Source organism: Aquarana catesbeiana, linkage group LG07 (genome assembly GCF_042186555.1).
Source record: "Aquarana catesbeiana isolate 2022-GZ linkage group LG07, ASM4218655v1, whole genome shotgun sequence".
In the NCBI taxonomy this organism is placed as follows: domain Eukaryota; kingdom Metazoa; phylum Chordata; class Amphibia; order Anura; family Ranidae; genus Aquarana; species Aquarana catesbeiana.
The window spans coordinates 10,859,757-10,875,337 of NC_133330.1; the positions used below are offsets into that span (position 1 = coordinate 10,859,757).

General features: G+C 44.6%; 1 protein-coding gene across 1 annotated transcript; it reads right to left on the bottom strand.

Moving 5' to 3' along the window:
* Positions 1–3,294: 3,294 nt before the first annotated feature.
* LOC141102664 (uncharacterized) lies at positions 3,295–15,160 on the bottom strand. Its single transcript, XM_073591576.1, has 2 exons — positions 14,528–15,160; positions 3,295–6,117 (listed from the first exon to the last, which is right to left on the bottom strand). Exons 1-2 carry the CDS (start codon positions 14,948–14,950, stop codon positions 5,785–5,787), a joined length of 756 nt encoding a protein of 251 aa, XP_073447677.1. The 5' UTR covers positions 14,951–15,160; the 3' UTR covers positions 3,295–5,784.
* Between the last annotated feature and the right edge of the window lie 421 nt (positions 15,161–15,581).

The following is a 15,581-nucleotide window of genomic DNA, read 5'->3' on the forward strand; positions in this document are numbered from 1 at the left end:
AAATTGTGATAGCCGTGCAGTAGATATTTTTATTACAATCCTCCCTCCAAAAAACATATATAAATGACAGCGCTCGCATTCATGAACTATAACATAAATAATCATAGGATAAAATTCGATAATAAGTGAAAAGTCCATAAAAGTGAACGATGTGCTCCAATCCATAAAGTGCAAGGTGCTCCAAAAAATTCAAGGTGCGCATACACCCCCTTCTGTGTCCCCACTCACCGGATGGAATGGACCCCTATAGCTTTTCAGTCTAGGGGTCGTTTCAGGCTTAAAATGATGGCCAGTGATGGCGGCTTTACATCAATTCACCAGGCAAATCTCACATGCTCATGATAATCATCCATAGATATTAGTCCTTTTTTTCAGGGGGAACGCAGTTCCGGCACCTCCAGCACTTATGTAATGGCAAGGGGTGCTGGGGATGTGCTGGAGGGTCTACTGATGATTGCCGCTGGGGGATCTATAGTCTATAGCGACTACGCTGGTGGTGTTTCTATTTTTGCTGGCGGAGGATCTATTGTTGCTGGGAGGGGATTTTATAGTTCTGGGGGGTCCGTTGTTGCTGAGAGAAATCTACTGTTGAGAGAGATGTCTATTGTTGCTGGCTGCTGGAGGGTCTATTGATGCTGGCTGCTGGGAAATCGGTTGTTGCTGCTGGGGGTCTATTGTTGCTGGGGTGGATTTTTGTTGCGGGGGGGGGCATTGTTGTGTGAGGGAACTATTGTTGCTGGGGTATCTATTGCACTGACTACAGTGTGAAACGCGTCAGATTTCCTGCTATTTTCTGCTGTGGCATGTATTTTTTATGATCATCATTCAATAAAGGTAATTCATTATTTTGAGTGCGGCTGTCCAGGACTTTTTCTCTCTACTTCATTATAAGCATTGCTGGCACCTGTTACTTCCAGCATGGAAGAGATGTCTGTTCCTGATTGACCTTTCTAGAGCGGTGATATCTTTGGATCTATTTTACTGCTAACAAATTCTATACAAATTACTTAGCACCACAGAATGATACTTAGTTCTGCATTCTCTAATGGGAGATGGGTGTGGGGTGGAACCAAGGGATGATGCTCAGAGGTGGGTAGGGGGTGGAACCAAGGGACGGTGCTCGGAGATGGGTGTGGGGTGGAACCAAGGGACGGTGCTCAGAGGTGGGTAGGGGGTGGAACCAAGGGACGGTGCTCGGAGATGGGTGTGGGGTGGAACCAAGGGACGGCGCTCAGAGGTGGGTAGGGGGTGGAACCAAGGGACGGTGCTCGGAGATGGGTGTGGGGTGGAACCAAGGGACGGCGCTCAGAGGTGGGTAGGGGGTGGAACCAAGGGACGGTGCTCGGAGATGGGTGTGGGGTGGAACCAGGGGACGGTGCTCAGAGGTGGGTAGGGGGTGGAACCAAGGGACGGTGCTCAGAGGTGGGTAGGGGGTGGAACCAAGGGACGGTACTCTGAGGTGGGTAGGGGGCGGAGACAAGGGGTGACTTAGAAGGGGGAGTTCCTGCACCTATTCTCTGAGAGAAAAAGCCCTGTTAGTACCCAAAACGAAATAAAAGGAGGGAACTATAGTGAAGTACCGTTTGGCAATATGTTTATTGCGGAAGTACGAATGGATACTTACAAACTGCGGGGTAAAAACAGGCATAAAATGTCAAGAGATTGCAAATGGGAAACGCCGATATTGGCGTACGTTCCACCGATAACCGGAAGTGACGTCTGTTGGTCTTGGAAACCGGAAATTACGTCAACGCGCTTCGCCCTCCCACAGGGCGTCATCAAGGACCTTGATGACCCCTTCCTCAGTCACTGGGGGGGTTAAAAGCGGTCAAAAAGCACCGCTTCACCCCTTCCCGACCAGCCGCAGTTATACGGCGGCAGGTTGGCTCCCCTGGGCGAACCGTCGTAGCTATACATCAGCTAGCTTTCAGACCACTAGGGGGAGCGCGTGCGCGTCGCCGGAGCTGATGCGCGTGCCCCGCGGCCGTGATGACCACCAGGCACCCGCTATCGCTCCACACCTAGACAGAACAGAGATCTGTCAATGTAAACAGACAGATCTCCGTGCTGTCAGGGAAGAGGAGACTGATCTGTTTGTTCATCCTAAGTATGAACAACGATCGGTCTCCTCACCCAGGCAGTCCCATCCCCCCACAGTTATGAAGAAGGAGGATATGGACAGCCACACTCCAAAATAAATGCCTTTATTGTATAAAGTACCAAAAGTTCACACCACAGCAGGGTACAGGATGGATTAGTTGACGCGTTTCACACTCTCAATAGTGCTTAGTCATAGCTACCCCCACAGATAGAACCACTCCCTAGGACACACAGTTTACCCCTTGATCGCCCCCCTACTGTTAACCCCTTCCCTGCCAGAGTCATTTATACAGTAATCAGAGCATTTTTATAGCACTGAATCACTTTATAATTGTCAGTGGTCCCAAAAACGTGTCAAAAGTGTCCGATCTGTCCGCTGCAATGTCGCAGTCCCGCTAAAAATCGCAGATCGCCGCCATTACTATTAGAAAAAAAAAATGAATAATAAAAATGCCATAAATATAGCCCCTATTTTGTAGACGCTATAACTTTTGTGCAAACCAATCAATATACATATTGGCCTAAACTGAGGAAAAAAATAGTTTTTGTTTTTTTAAATTGGGGATATAATTATTATAGCAAAAAGTAAAAAAATCTTTTCTTTTTTTTTTTTTTTTTTTTAAGTTGTCGCTCTGTTTTTGTTTTTAGCGTAAAAAATAAAAATTGCAGAGGTGATTAAATACCAGCAAAAGAAAGCTCTATTTGTGGGGAAAAAAAGGACTTCAATTTTGTTTTTTGTACAAAGTCGCATGACTGCGCAATTGTCAGTTAAAACGACACAGTGCCAAATCGCAAAAAATGGCCTGGTCATTAAGAGGGCAAATCTTCCGGGGCTGAAGTGGTTAAACAGCGCTAAAGCGATGCTAAAACAGCTTTAGCGCTAAAGCGGCCGCGTCTCCAGCGTGAAAGGGGTCTTAAGGTTTGGCTGAAGTTGGACTTCCCCTATATCTGTGCAGGCTCTCGAAGTATCACTACATTTTTACTTTTTGCTGAAGAGATCACAAAATATTCTGCCAGGAAAAAAAAAAAAAAACGGTGAAAATGTTAACATTTAATTTTTATTTATGCATTATTTAAATATTTAGAATTGTATATATAATAAATATTACATTGTACATTGTATGATATTCTATTTTATAAATATATTTCATTGTAACAATTCCTCAATTCCTCAATTTAAACAACATCCTGTTCATTATTATTAATATAAATATTATTATTATTATTGCAACATTGTATTTGAAATGTGAACTGAAAAGAACTCTCTCTGTTAACCACTTCAGTCCCAGAAGATTTGGCTGCTCAATGACCGGAGCATTTTTTCGCGATACGGCGTTGCTTCGCTTTAACTGATGCTTCGCTTTAACTGACAATTGCGCGGTCGTGCGGCGCTGTACCCAAACAAAATTGAAGTCCTTTTTTTCCCCCACAAATAGAGCTTTCTTTTGGTGGTATTTGATCATCTCTGCGGTTTTTATTTTTTGCGCTATGAACAAAAAAAAGAGCGACAATTTTGAAAAAAAAAAACCACAATATTTTGAACTTTTTGCTATAATAAATATCCCCAATCGCAATAAGCGTATATTGATTGGTTTGCACAAAAGTTATAGCATCTAAAAAATAGGGGATAGATTTGTGGCATTTTTATTTTTTTTACTACCCTGTTTTTTACTAGACCTAGCGTGATTGTCGGTGATGGCTGCAATATAAGCCCTACTCCCCAACTAAGCCTTAGTTAAAGTCCTTGTAGGGCTTATTTTCGGGGAAACAGGGTGGGGAGTAGGGCTTATATTGCAGCCATCACTGACAATCACGCTAGGTGTTATTTTTGGGGAAACGGGGTAGTAATGGCGGCGATCTGCAATTTTTATCGTGACTGCGACATTATGGCGGAAACATTGGACACTTTTGACACATTTTTGGGATGATTGACAATTATACAGCGATCAGTGCTATAAAAATGCACTGATTACTGTTTAAATATCACTGGCAAGGAAGGGGTTAACACTAGGGAGCGATCAAGGGGTTAACTGTGTTCCCTGACTGTGTGTTCCAACTGTAGGGGGAGGGGACTGACTATAGGAGATGACAGATCGTGATTCCTAGCTATTAGGAACTCACGATCTGCATCTCCTCTCCTCACCTCCTCATCCCTGTTCTGTCTCTCATGCACACGAACGCTCGTGGTCATGAGCATCGGCACCCCCCGCAATGAAGTGGGCGCGTGCACGCACCTGCTATCCCGCTTAAAGGAGCCGACGTATGGCTAAGACGGCTCGCGGGATCGTGCCGACCTGCCGCCGTATTATGATGGCAGCTGGTCGGCAAGTGGTTAAAGGGTCGCTCCACCCAAGATTGATATTGCAGTATTATATATTGCAATCTCGGACTTCTTGGCTCCACCCACTAGCATTACGCGGGAGACCGAACCCAACCCCCCTCCTCCCATTGTAGCCTTTATGTAGTTTATAGTACAGAGAATGCAACAAGAGGAGTAAGACCACAGAGTCTCCCTCTGATACAAGAATTTTTTAGGACTACTGATTTCTCTCCACAAATATCACTTTTTTTTTTTCCACAGAAACATTTGCACATCGTTTGGATTTGGCAGAGTTGTCACCGATGAGCAAATTATTTCAAAGATCTGATAAAGGCGATGTGATTTATTTTTTTTTTCTTTTCTTTCATTTTTTTTTAATCATTAAAAAGCCATCCTTGAGCTCCAGTTGGTGACTTTGCCTAGGCTCAGATAATGTCATCAGTCCGCTGCAGACAGGAAGAAGCATTTCCTCTGTCTCCCCCCACCCCCCCAGTGACCAGACTGCAACATTGTAACTTTGTAGCCAGTCACAAGGTGATATTTGTGAACACAGCCAAGAATTGCACAGACACACAGATTTTTTGAGCGGGTGCCTCAGCCCAGGAAGTAGACGGTGACGCCGGATGATGCTTGAAAAAAATTGGTGCCGTCCTTCTGGAGAGGCAAACATTTGAAGGTATTGTCAGGGGGATCTCTGTGGGAGGTAATAAATACCTGGAAATGTTACACTGACACATTACTGAGCATGCTGAAGCTAACAGGAAAATATATATCTGATGGTAAATCCACTTTAAGGGGATGTATTCATTAAAAGATTGCATCGCTGTTTATCCATTCATCCATCCTGGGGCAAATTCCAATGTTCTCAGATTATATTCTCTGCAGATTGAATGTTATTGATATATATATATATATATATATATATATATATATATATATAAATATATATATATATATATATATAAAATTATGAACAGGGAAAATACTGATTTATGGCCACTAGATGGAGCTGAGGCACATACGTAGTTCCTTTGACACCCAGCTCCATCTATTGGCCATGCTGCAGTATTTTCCCCACTCAAATTCTCATTTTCAACAAATAACATTCGATCTCCAGAGAATATAACCTGAGAACATTCGATTTTGCCCCATTCACACGGAACAAATTTGCATGCAGTGTTGATGGATGAACAACTATGTCATTTTTTTTTTAAATACCCCCCCCCCACCAAGTGTTGCATTCTGAGCCTACTGCACTCAACAAGGAAAATATATGTGATGACAGGTCCACTTTCATGGGATCGTCTATAAGCTGAAATTCCAGTATGAGGCCATGCTTTCTGCTGTTTTGTGTTCTTTCCACCCTATAGTATTCCAGTTTCATTCCCGCTGGTCTCATTATTCCAGCTGCCGGCCTCTGGCTTCTCTTCCTTCAGCTTAGCGACGATCACATCCTCCTTGTCCACCATGTACTTGGGCAGTCTCCGGTCCAGGTACTCTCCCTTGTGCTCCAGAGCGTTCAGGAACTTCTCCTTCTCTTCCTTCTTCTCTTTCTCTGCTTTGTCTTCTACTAGAATACTCTCCACATCCGCCAGCATCTCGTAGGCAAGCCGGCTCTCCTCCAGACATATACAGGTGCACTTTGATGCGCAGTACCATAGGATGACCACCAGGCAGATGGACAGCATTCCGGAGGTCTGCAGATGAGATAAGGAAAGGGTTAAAGGTCTGCTCTGTATATATCTATCTATATATATATATCTATATATATATGGACCAACAAATCTATAAAGTACTGAATTATATTGGCTCCATAAGGGTGGCAATGCTTTCCAGAGTTTGCCGCTCAGCAGACCGCGTGTCAATGCGTCACATGCAAACACGGGGTTCATTTTACATAACTAACAATTAGTGTTGGGGTACAGAGAGGATTAGTGTGGATGCTACATGAAGGGTTAGTTTGGGGGGTTAATTTAGAGTTGTCCTAAAGTTGTCCTGTGTACAGGCAACGGTGAAGTTAGGGTTAAAGGGGAGATTAGTGTTGGGGTTACAGGAAGGGCTGTTGTTAAAGGGGTTGTAAAGGTAAAAATTTTTTCACCTTAATGCATTCTATGCATTAAGGTGAAAAAACTTCTGACAATACCGCCGCCCCCAGCCCCCCCCGTTTTACTTACCTGACGCCTCGAAAGTCAGTTTCTCGTTCCCGACATCTATTCCTCCGCTGGCCGCTGATTGGCTACAGTGGATGGATTGGAAGCAGCGCAGCCATTGGCTCGCGCTGCTGTCAATCACATCCAATGACGCGGCGCGCTGTGGGGCGGGGCCGAGTGATACAGTGAGCGGCTATAGCCGCCGGCTGTATCACGGGAGCGCGCCCGCAAGCACTCACCACCATGCGAGGGAGCTCGCATTAAGGTGGTTAATGCTTGCGGGGAGGAGCTGAAACAGCCGCCGAGGGACCCCAGAAGACCAGGTTCAGGGCCACTCTGTGCAGAACGAGCTGCACAGTGAAGGTAAGTATGATATGTTTGTTATTTTTAAAAGAAAAAAATTTTACCTTTACAACCCCTTTAAGCTTACAGGGAGGGTGGGTGTTGGGATTACAGGGATGATGGGTGTTGGCGTTACAGAGATGGTGGGTGTTGGGGTTACAAGGAGGGTTAGTGTTGGGATTACAGGGAGGGTGGGTGTTGAGGTTACAGAGATGGTGGGTGTTGGGGTTACAGAGATGGTGGGTGTTGGGATTACAGGGATGATGGGTGTTGGCGTTACAGAGATGGTGGGTGTTGGGGTTACAAGGAGGGTTAGTGTTGGGATTACAGGGATGATGGGTGTTGGGGATACAGAGAGGGTTAGTGTTGGGGTTACAGGGAGGATGGGTGTTGGGGTTACAGAGATGGTGGGTGTTGGGGTTACATGGAGGGTTAGTGTTGGGGTTACAGGGAGGATGGGTGTTGGGGTTACAGAGATGGTGGGTGTTGGGGTTACAAGGAGGGTTAGTATTGGGATTACAGGGAGGATGGGTGTTGGGGTTACAAGGAGGGTTAGTGTTGGGATTACAGGGATGATGGGTGTTGGGGATACAGAGAGGGTTAGTGTTGGGGTTACAGGGAGGATGGGTGTCAGAGATGGTGGGTGTTGGGGTTACATGGAGGGTTAGTGTTGGGGTTACAGGGAGGATGGGTGTTGGGGTTACAGAGATGGTGGGTGTTGGGGTTACATGGAGGGTTAGTGTTGGGATTACAGGGAGGATGGGTGTTGGGATTACAGGGAGGATGGGTGTTGGGATTACAAGGAGGGTTAGTGTTGGGTTTACAGGGAGGGTTCATGTTGGGGTACAGGGAGGATTAGTGTGGATGCTACATGAAGGATTAGTTTTGGGGTTAATTTAGAGTTAGTGAAAAGGTGTCTTGTGTACAGGCAACGGTGAAGTTAGGGTTAAAGGGAAGATTAGTGTTAGGGTTACAGGAGGGGCTGTTGTTAAGCTTACAGGAAGGGTTCGTGTTGGGATTACAGGGAGGGGTAGTGTTAAGGTTACAGGGAAGGGCATTGTTGGGATTACAGGGAAGGTTAGTGTTGGGATTACAGGGGGGGCAGTGTTGGGATTAAAGGGAAGGTCAGTGTTGGGATTACAGGGGGGGGAAGTGTTGGGATTACAGGGAGGGGTAGTGTTAAGGTTACAGGGAAGGGCAGTGTTGGGATTACAGGGAAGGTTAGTGTTGGGATTACAGGGAAGGGCAGTGTTGGGATTACAGGGGGGGGGAAGTGTTAGGATCACAGGGGAATTAGTGTTAGGATTACACTGAGGGTTAGTGTAAGCTTCTGCCTCCCAGAATACAGGACACAGCATAGGGGATAGGGGGAGAGTTTAGTGTTAGGGTTACACGGAGAATTAGTGTAAGGACACCTTTAGGGTAGGCGGTCAGTTTCATTAATAAATAACTGCACACTGTGAGCTTCGGATGCAGCGAGTCTCTGAGTTGTTGTTTTTCTGGTAGATGATTAGATAGGAAATCTATGCATGCATTTGCTTTGTATAAGACGTGTGTAATGAAGAATCCATCAAACTACAATGGAGTGTCATATTTTATTGATCTGACTCATGAAAACTGCAATCCGTGTTGATGGATTACCGTCAATATAAGAGCCCCTCCCCCGTCATCAATATTAATTAGCGGAGCACCGAAGTCCGGAGGAATGGATGGAATGCTTCTAGTTTTCCTTCCCTGATTCCGTCTTTCCCCCCTCATCACATACTAATAACATTTTTAATATAAAACCTTTCCATTTTTATTACACATCTTGTTTTACACTCAGTGATGTCATCACAGGGTCCCTGTGCTTCTCTATGCAATGCAGACAGATCACATCTAGTGATAGGGACCAGCAGGGTGCTAAAAACACCACAGCATCCTGCCTCAGTACCGGGGCCGGGCAAGGGGGGGGGGGGGGCAGATGGAGGCAGGAGGGGTGGCTGTGCTGGGCACTGTAGTATCATGTGAGGATGAGGGGGGGCACAAGGAGATTGGGGGGTGGTATTGGTTTTGGGAGGGGAAATTTGGGGGGCAGCAGAGGAATAGAATTGTTCTAGGAGGGAAAATTTGGGCGGGGGGTGCTAGGAGTGGTGATTTAGGGGGACGTATGTTGGGAGGGAAGATGGGGAAAGAGGATTTGTGCAAGGAGGGTTTTTGTTGGGGTTTGTTCTAGAAGAGGTGATATGGGAGAGGGGGGAGGGGAATTGAACTAGGAAGGGACATTTTTTGACATGTTCGCCCTGGCAACAAAAGTAAGTACACTCCTAAGTGAAAATGTCCAAATTGGGCCCAAAGTGTCAATATTTTGTGTGGCCACCATTATTTTCCAGCACTGCCTTAACCCTCTTGGGCATGGAGGTCACCAGAGCTTCACAGGTTGTCACTGGAGTCCTCTTCCCCTCCTCCATGATGACATCACGGAGCTGGTGGATGTTAGAGACCTTGCGCTCCTCCACCTTCCATTTGAGGATGTCCCACAGATGATCAATAGGGTTTAGGTCTGGAGACATACTTGGCCAGTCCATCACCTTTACCCTCAGCTTCTTTAGCAAGGCAGTGGTCATCTTGGGGGTGTGTTTGGGGTGGTTATCATGTTGGAATACTGCCCTAAGGTCCAGTCTCTGAAGGGAGGGGGATCATGCTCTGCTTCAGTATGTCACAGTACATGTTGGCATTCATGGTTCCCTCAATGATCTGTAGCCCCCCAGTGCCGGCAACACTCATGCAGCCCCAGGCCATGACACTCCCACCACCATGCTTGACTGTAGACAAGACACACTTGTCTTTGTACTCCTCACCTGGTTGCCCCCACACACGCTTGTCACCATCTGAACCAAATAAGTTTATCTTGGTCTCATCAGACCACAGGACATGGTTCCAGTAATCCATGTCCTTAGTCTACTTGTCTTCAGCAAACTGTTTGTGGGCTTTCTTGTGCATCATCTTTAGAGGAGGCTTCCTTCTGGGATGACAGCCATGCAGACCAATTTGATGCAGTGTGCGGCGTATGGTCTGAGCACTGACAGGCTGACCCCCCCACCCCTACAACCTCTGCAGCAATGCTGGCAGCACTCATATGTCTATTTCCCAAAGACAACCTCTGGATATGACGCTGAGCACGTGACCTCAACTTCTTTGGTGGACCATGGCGAGGCCTGTTCTGAGTGGAACCTGTCCTGTTATACCGCTGTATGGTCTTGGCCACCGTGCTGCAGCTCATTTTCAGGGTCTTGGCAATCTTCTTATAGCCTAGGCCATCTTTATGTAGAGCAACAATTCTTTTTTTCAGATCCTCAGAGAGTTCTTTGCCATGAGGTGCCATGTTGAACTTCCAGTGACCAGTATGAGAGAGTGAGAGCGATAACACCAAATTTAACACACCTGCTCCCCATTCACACCTGAGACCTTGTAACACTAACGAGTCACATGACACCGGGGAGGGAAAATGGCTAATTGGGCCCAATTTGGACATTTTCACTTAGGGGTGTACTCACTTTTGTTGCCAGCGGTTTAGACATTAATGGCTGTGTGTTGAGTTATTTTGAGGGGACAGCAAATTTACACTGTTATACAAGCTGTACACTCACTACTTTACATTGTAGCAAAGTGTCATTTCTTCAGTGTTGTCACATGAAAAGATAGAAGAAAAGATTTACAAAAATGTGAGGGGTGTACTCACTTTTGCGAGATACTGTATATACACTATATTACCAAAAGTATTGGGACACCTGCCTTTACACACACATGAACTTTAATGGCATCCCAGTCTTAGTCCGTAGGGTTCAATATTGAGTTGGCTCCACCCTTTGCAGCTATAACAGCTTCAACTCTTCTGGGAAGGCCGTCCACAGGGTTTAGGAGTGTCTATGGGAATGTTTGACCATTCTTCCAGAAGCGCATTTGTGAGGTCAGGCACTGATGATGGACGAGAAGGCCTGGCTCCTAGTCTCTGCACTAATTCATCCAAAAGGTGCTCTATGGGGTTGAGGTCAGGACTCTGCAGGCCAGTCAAGTTCCTCCACCCCAAACTCGCTCATCCATGTCTTTATGGACCTTGTTTTGTGCACTGGTCCAAATCATTTGGTGGAGGGGGGATTATGGTGTGGGGGGTTGTTTTTCAGGGGTTGGGCTTGATCCCTTAGTTCCAGTGAAGAGAACTCTTAAGGCGTCAGCATACCAAGACATATTGGACAATTTCATGCTCCCAACTTTGTGGGAACAGTTTGGGGACGGCCCCTTCCTGTTCCAACATGACTGCACACCAGTTAGGGATGCCACCTCATCCCTTTAAACCCGAACACATATGAATTTACACGGGTTCTGTGGCTGATTAGGGTGGTAATTAAACTCACTTGGTGCCTTATCTGCATTAAATTAGCCTCAGAACCTGTGGAATCCATATGTGTTCGGTTTTAAAGGGATGAGGTGGCAACCCCAGCACCAGTGCACAAAGCAAGGATGAGCGAGTTTGGGGTGGAGGAACTTGACTGGCCTGCAAAGAGTCCTGACCTCAACCCCATAGAACACCTTTGGGATGAATTAGTGCAGAGACTACGAGCCAGGCCTTCTCGTCCAACATCAGTGCCTGACCTCACAAATGCTCTTCTGGAAGAATGGTCAAACATTCCCATAGACACACTCCTAAACCTTGTGGACGGCCTTCCCAGAAGAGTTGAAGACTTTATAGCTGCAAAGGGTGGGCCAACTCAATATTGAACCCTACGGACTAAGACTGGGATGTCATTAAAGTTCACGTGCGTGTAAAAGGCAGGTGTCCCAATACTTTTGGTAATATAGTGTATATATAATTTCTTAACATCTTTAAAGTTTAATTATTTTAATAGTTTGTTAATCATGTTTAAAACTTTTAAAATGAAATTCCATTTTTTTATATTTATTAAAAAAATGATTATAACATTATTAAAAATATTAAAATAAATTTAAAATATATATATAGAAATATATATTTATTATTTAAACAATGAGATTCTCCTTAGAGTAGATGTGGGAGATCTGACAACAGAGATGTCTCTTTTCAAATAGTAATGAAATTTAGCCAACTGTAGATGTGTCTCCTTCACACATTAGTAACATAGTTCCAATAGTATATGTGTCTCCTCTCCTATAATGGTAAGATTTCCCTACAGTGGAAATGTCTCCTTTACTATAGTGGTGAAATTTCCCTAGAGTAGATGTGTCTTCTCTCCTCTATTGGCTAGATTTTCCAAAAGAAAGTTTGTCTCCTATCCTCCATTGGTGAAATTTCCCCACAGTAGATGTGTCTCCTCTCTGGCATTGGTGAGATTTCCCCACAGTAGATGTGTCTCCTCTCTGGCATTGGTGAGATTTCCCCACAGTAGATGTGTCTCCTCTCTGGCATTGGTGAGATTTCCCCACAGTAGATGTGTCTCCTCTCTGGCATTGGTGAGATTTCCCCACAGTAGATGTGTCTCCTCTCTGGCATTGGTGAGATTTCCCCACAGTAGATGTGTCTCCTCTCTGGCATTGGTGAGATTTCCCTAGAGTATAGGTGTCACCTCTTCTGAAATAGCGAGATCTCCCCACAGTAGATGTGTCTCCTGTCCTACAATGGCAAGAGTTCCTTACAGTAGACCTCTCTCCTCTCCTATGATGGTAAAATTTCCCCACACCATGTACATCTCCTCTCTTAAAATGGTAAGATTCACCCACAAAGAATGTGCCTCCTATCTCTATTTAATGAGATTTTGCCTACATACAGTAGATGTGTCTCCTCTCCTGCAATAGTAATATTCCCACCAGGATATGTGTGTCCTCTTCTATAATGATAAGGTTTCCCCACAATAAATGTGCCTCCACTACTAAAATAGTGATATGTCTTCACTAATCATTGTGTATCCTCTCGTAAATTAGTAAGATTTCCCCACAGATGTCTCTCCTCTTACCTTGTAATGAGATTTTCCCCATAGTAGTTGTGTCTCCCTTTCATTTATAATAAGATTTATCCACAGTAGGAATGTCTCCCCTTGTACAAATATGAGGTTTCCCCACATTAGATGTGTCTCCTCTTGGATGGTGCAATTTCTCCTAGAATGGTAGTATTTTCCCACAATAGATGTGTTCTACAGTAGTGAGATTTTGCCAAACTAGATGTACAGTAAACTCCTACAATGGTATTTCCTACAGAAGATTTGTCACCTCTTAAACAATATTGAGATTTACCCACAGTAGATCTTTCACAGAATCCATGTCAATACTTCTAATGGTAATTACAGAATCCCTACCAGGACTTCCAATGGTACGTACAGAATCTCTGCCAGGACTTTCAATGGTACCCACAGAATCCCTGCCAATACTTCTAATGATACTCACAGAATCCCTACCAGGACTTCCAGTGGTACTCACAGAATCCCTGTCAGGACTTCCAATGGTACCCACTGAATCCCTGCCAATACTTCTAATGATAGTCATAGAATCCCTGCCAGAACTTCCAATGGTACGTACAAAATCCCTGCCAGGACTTTTAATGGCACCCACAGAATCTCTGCCAATACTTCTAATGATACTCACAGAATCCCTGCCAGGACTTCCAGTGGTACGCACAGAATCCCTACCAGGGCTTCCAATGGTACCCACAGAAACCCTGCCAATACTTCTAATGATACTAATAAAATCCCTGCCAGGACTTCTAAGGAAACTCACAGTACGCTTTCCCCCACACTAGGTATGTCTTCTCTACTAGGATAGTGATATTTCCCCACACCATTATCTCTACTCTCCTAAAATGGTAAGATTTCCCCACAGTAGGTGTCCCCCCCTTCATTTACAATAAAATATAACCACGGTAGAAACGTCTCCACTCATACAAATATGAGGTTTCCCCACAGTAGATGTGTCTCCTCTTCTACAATGTCGATGTACAGTGTTTCTTCCAATACAATGGTGGGATTTTGCTGCAGTAAATGTGTCTCCTCTCCCACAATAGTGATTATTTCCTACAGTAGTTGTCTATAATCCTAAACAATAGTGAGATTTTCCCACAGTAGTGGTTTCACCTCTCCTGCAATTGTGTTTTTTCTCAACTGTAGTCTGCTCTCTTAAAATCGTAAGATCCACAATGGATGTGTTTCTTCTACAATGGTAAGATTTCTTCACAGTTGATGTGCCTTCTATTCTACAAAAATGGAGATTTCCACACAGTAGATGTATCTCCTCTCCTACAACATTGAGTTGATGTTTCTCTTCCTCTACAGTAGTGACATTTTCACTCAATAGATGTGTCTCCTCCTCCTGGTAGGATTTCCCCACAGTACTACCTTCACCCCTCCTACAATAATGAGAGTTCCCTGTAGCAGTTGGTGTTTCTGCCCCACTAAACAGGTCAGAATGAAAGTGTATCTCCCTTACCATTGAACTCTACAATTACGTGTTTACTCTGGATTATGAATTTTCCATTAGGTAGGGTGCCACCATCTTTTCAGCTAAGTACGGGTCGTTGCAATTCAGGAAATGGTTCTAAAATGTCTTTTGTTATCAATATCAATATTTTTTCAATATCCATTGTTCTTTATGGTGTATTGAATGAACCTCTTACCTGAAATACGAACAAGTAAAAGTCATGGTCTACTTGGTAGTGAGAGACCGCTACAACAAAGCAGGACAGGTACCGTCCGTCTGTCATCGCAATCAGGAGCCAAATCAGCGGAGGTTTTCCAAGCTTCAAGACAACATAGATAAGAGCCCAATTACCAGACCAACATGGGCAACATTGCTTTTTGTTGAAGCCAGGAAAATAGAATAATCCTATGAAGATGAAAACGATGGCTGGACCTAGGAAGAACGAGAGGCTGTAGAAGCCTAGAAGGACCACGCTGTATCCACTATCTGGACTTGTTGGACAATTAAAGTTGGAATCTAAAATTGCTTGTATTCCAATAAGAGAGAAGGTCACTAAGGCCGTATTCACAAATTTGCTAGTGTTGGCAGTGTACGTTCCAAATGCATCAGATATGGCCATTTTGCTCCGGGGGTTCGCTTGGAAAGTACTATTGTTGAATATTCCCTCAGGACCACCGTTCTTCTCTGTAGGTCTGGAGGCTTTAAGTCTCACCAGAGGATCAGCATGGAAAAGTCCTTGCCTGAGGTGCAGAAGCTTCAGTCCCTATGTAAAGAAGAGCTAGTTGGATTAGAGAGGTCTGCCTTTTTAATGCTCAAGAAAAGTCCTTCACTGCGTACTGATTGTGCTAATTAAGCTCATTTGCTTACTGGAAGAACTGGATAGTCCTGCCTCGAGAATGTGCAATGTACAACTACATTACATATTTCCTGGAATCAGAATAATTGGACACTCTGAACATGGCTATAAATCATTTTTTATATGGGTTCATTGGGTCCAGTTTGGAGGGGGAAGTCACATGGAGACCACATCCAAACTTTGTATTGATGCTGAAACAGCGATCATTACGTATCAAAAGAAGTATAAAGAATTCTGTAAAGCACACAGAGGGAATTACCAGTGCTTGGAATCTGCTCTTTGAATAACTTCAAGGGCTATACAGAACGTAATGCAAACGTGGGCTTACATAGTTAGTTACATAGTAGGTACGGTTGAAAAAAGACACAAGTCCATCAAGTCCATTTTAAAAAAA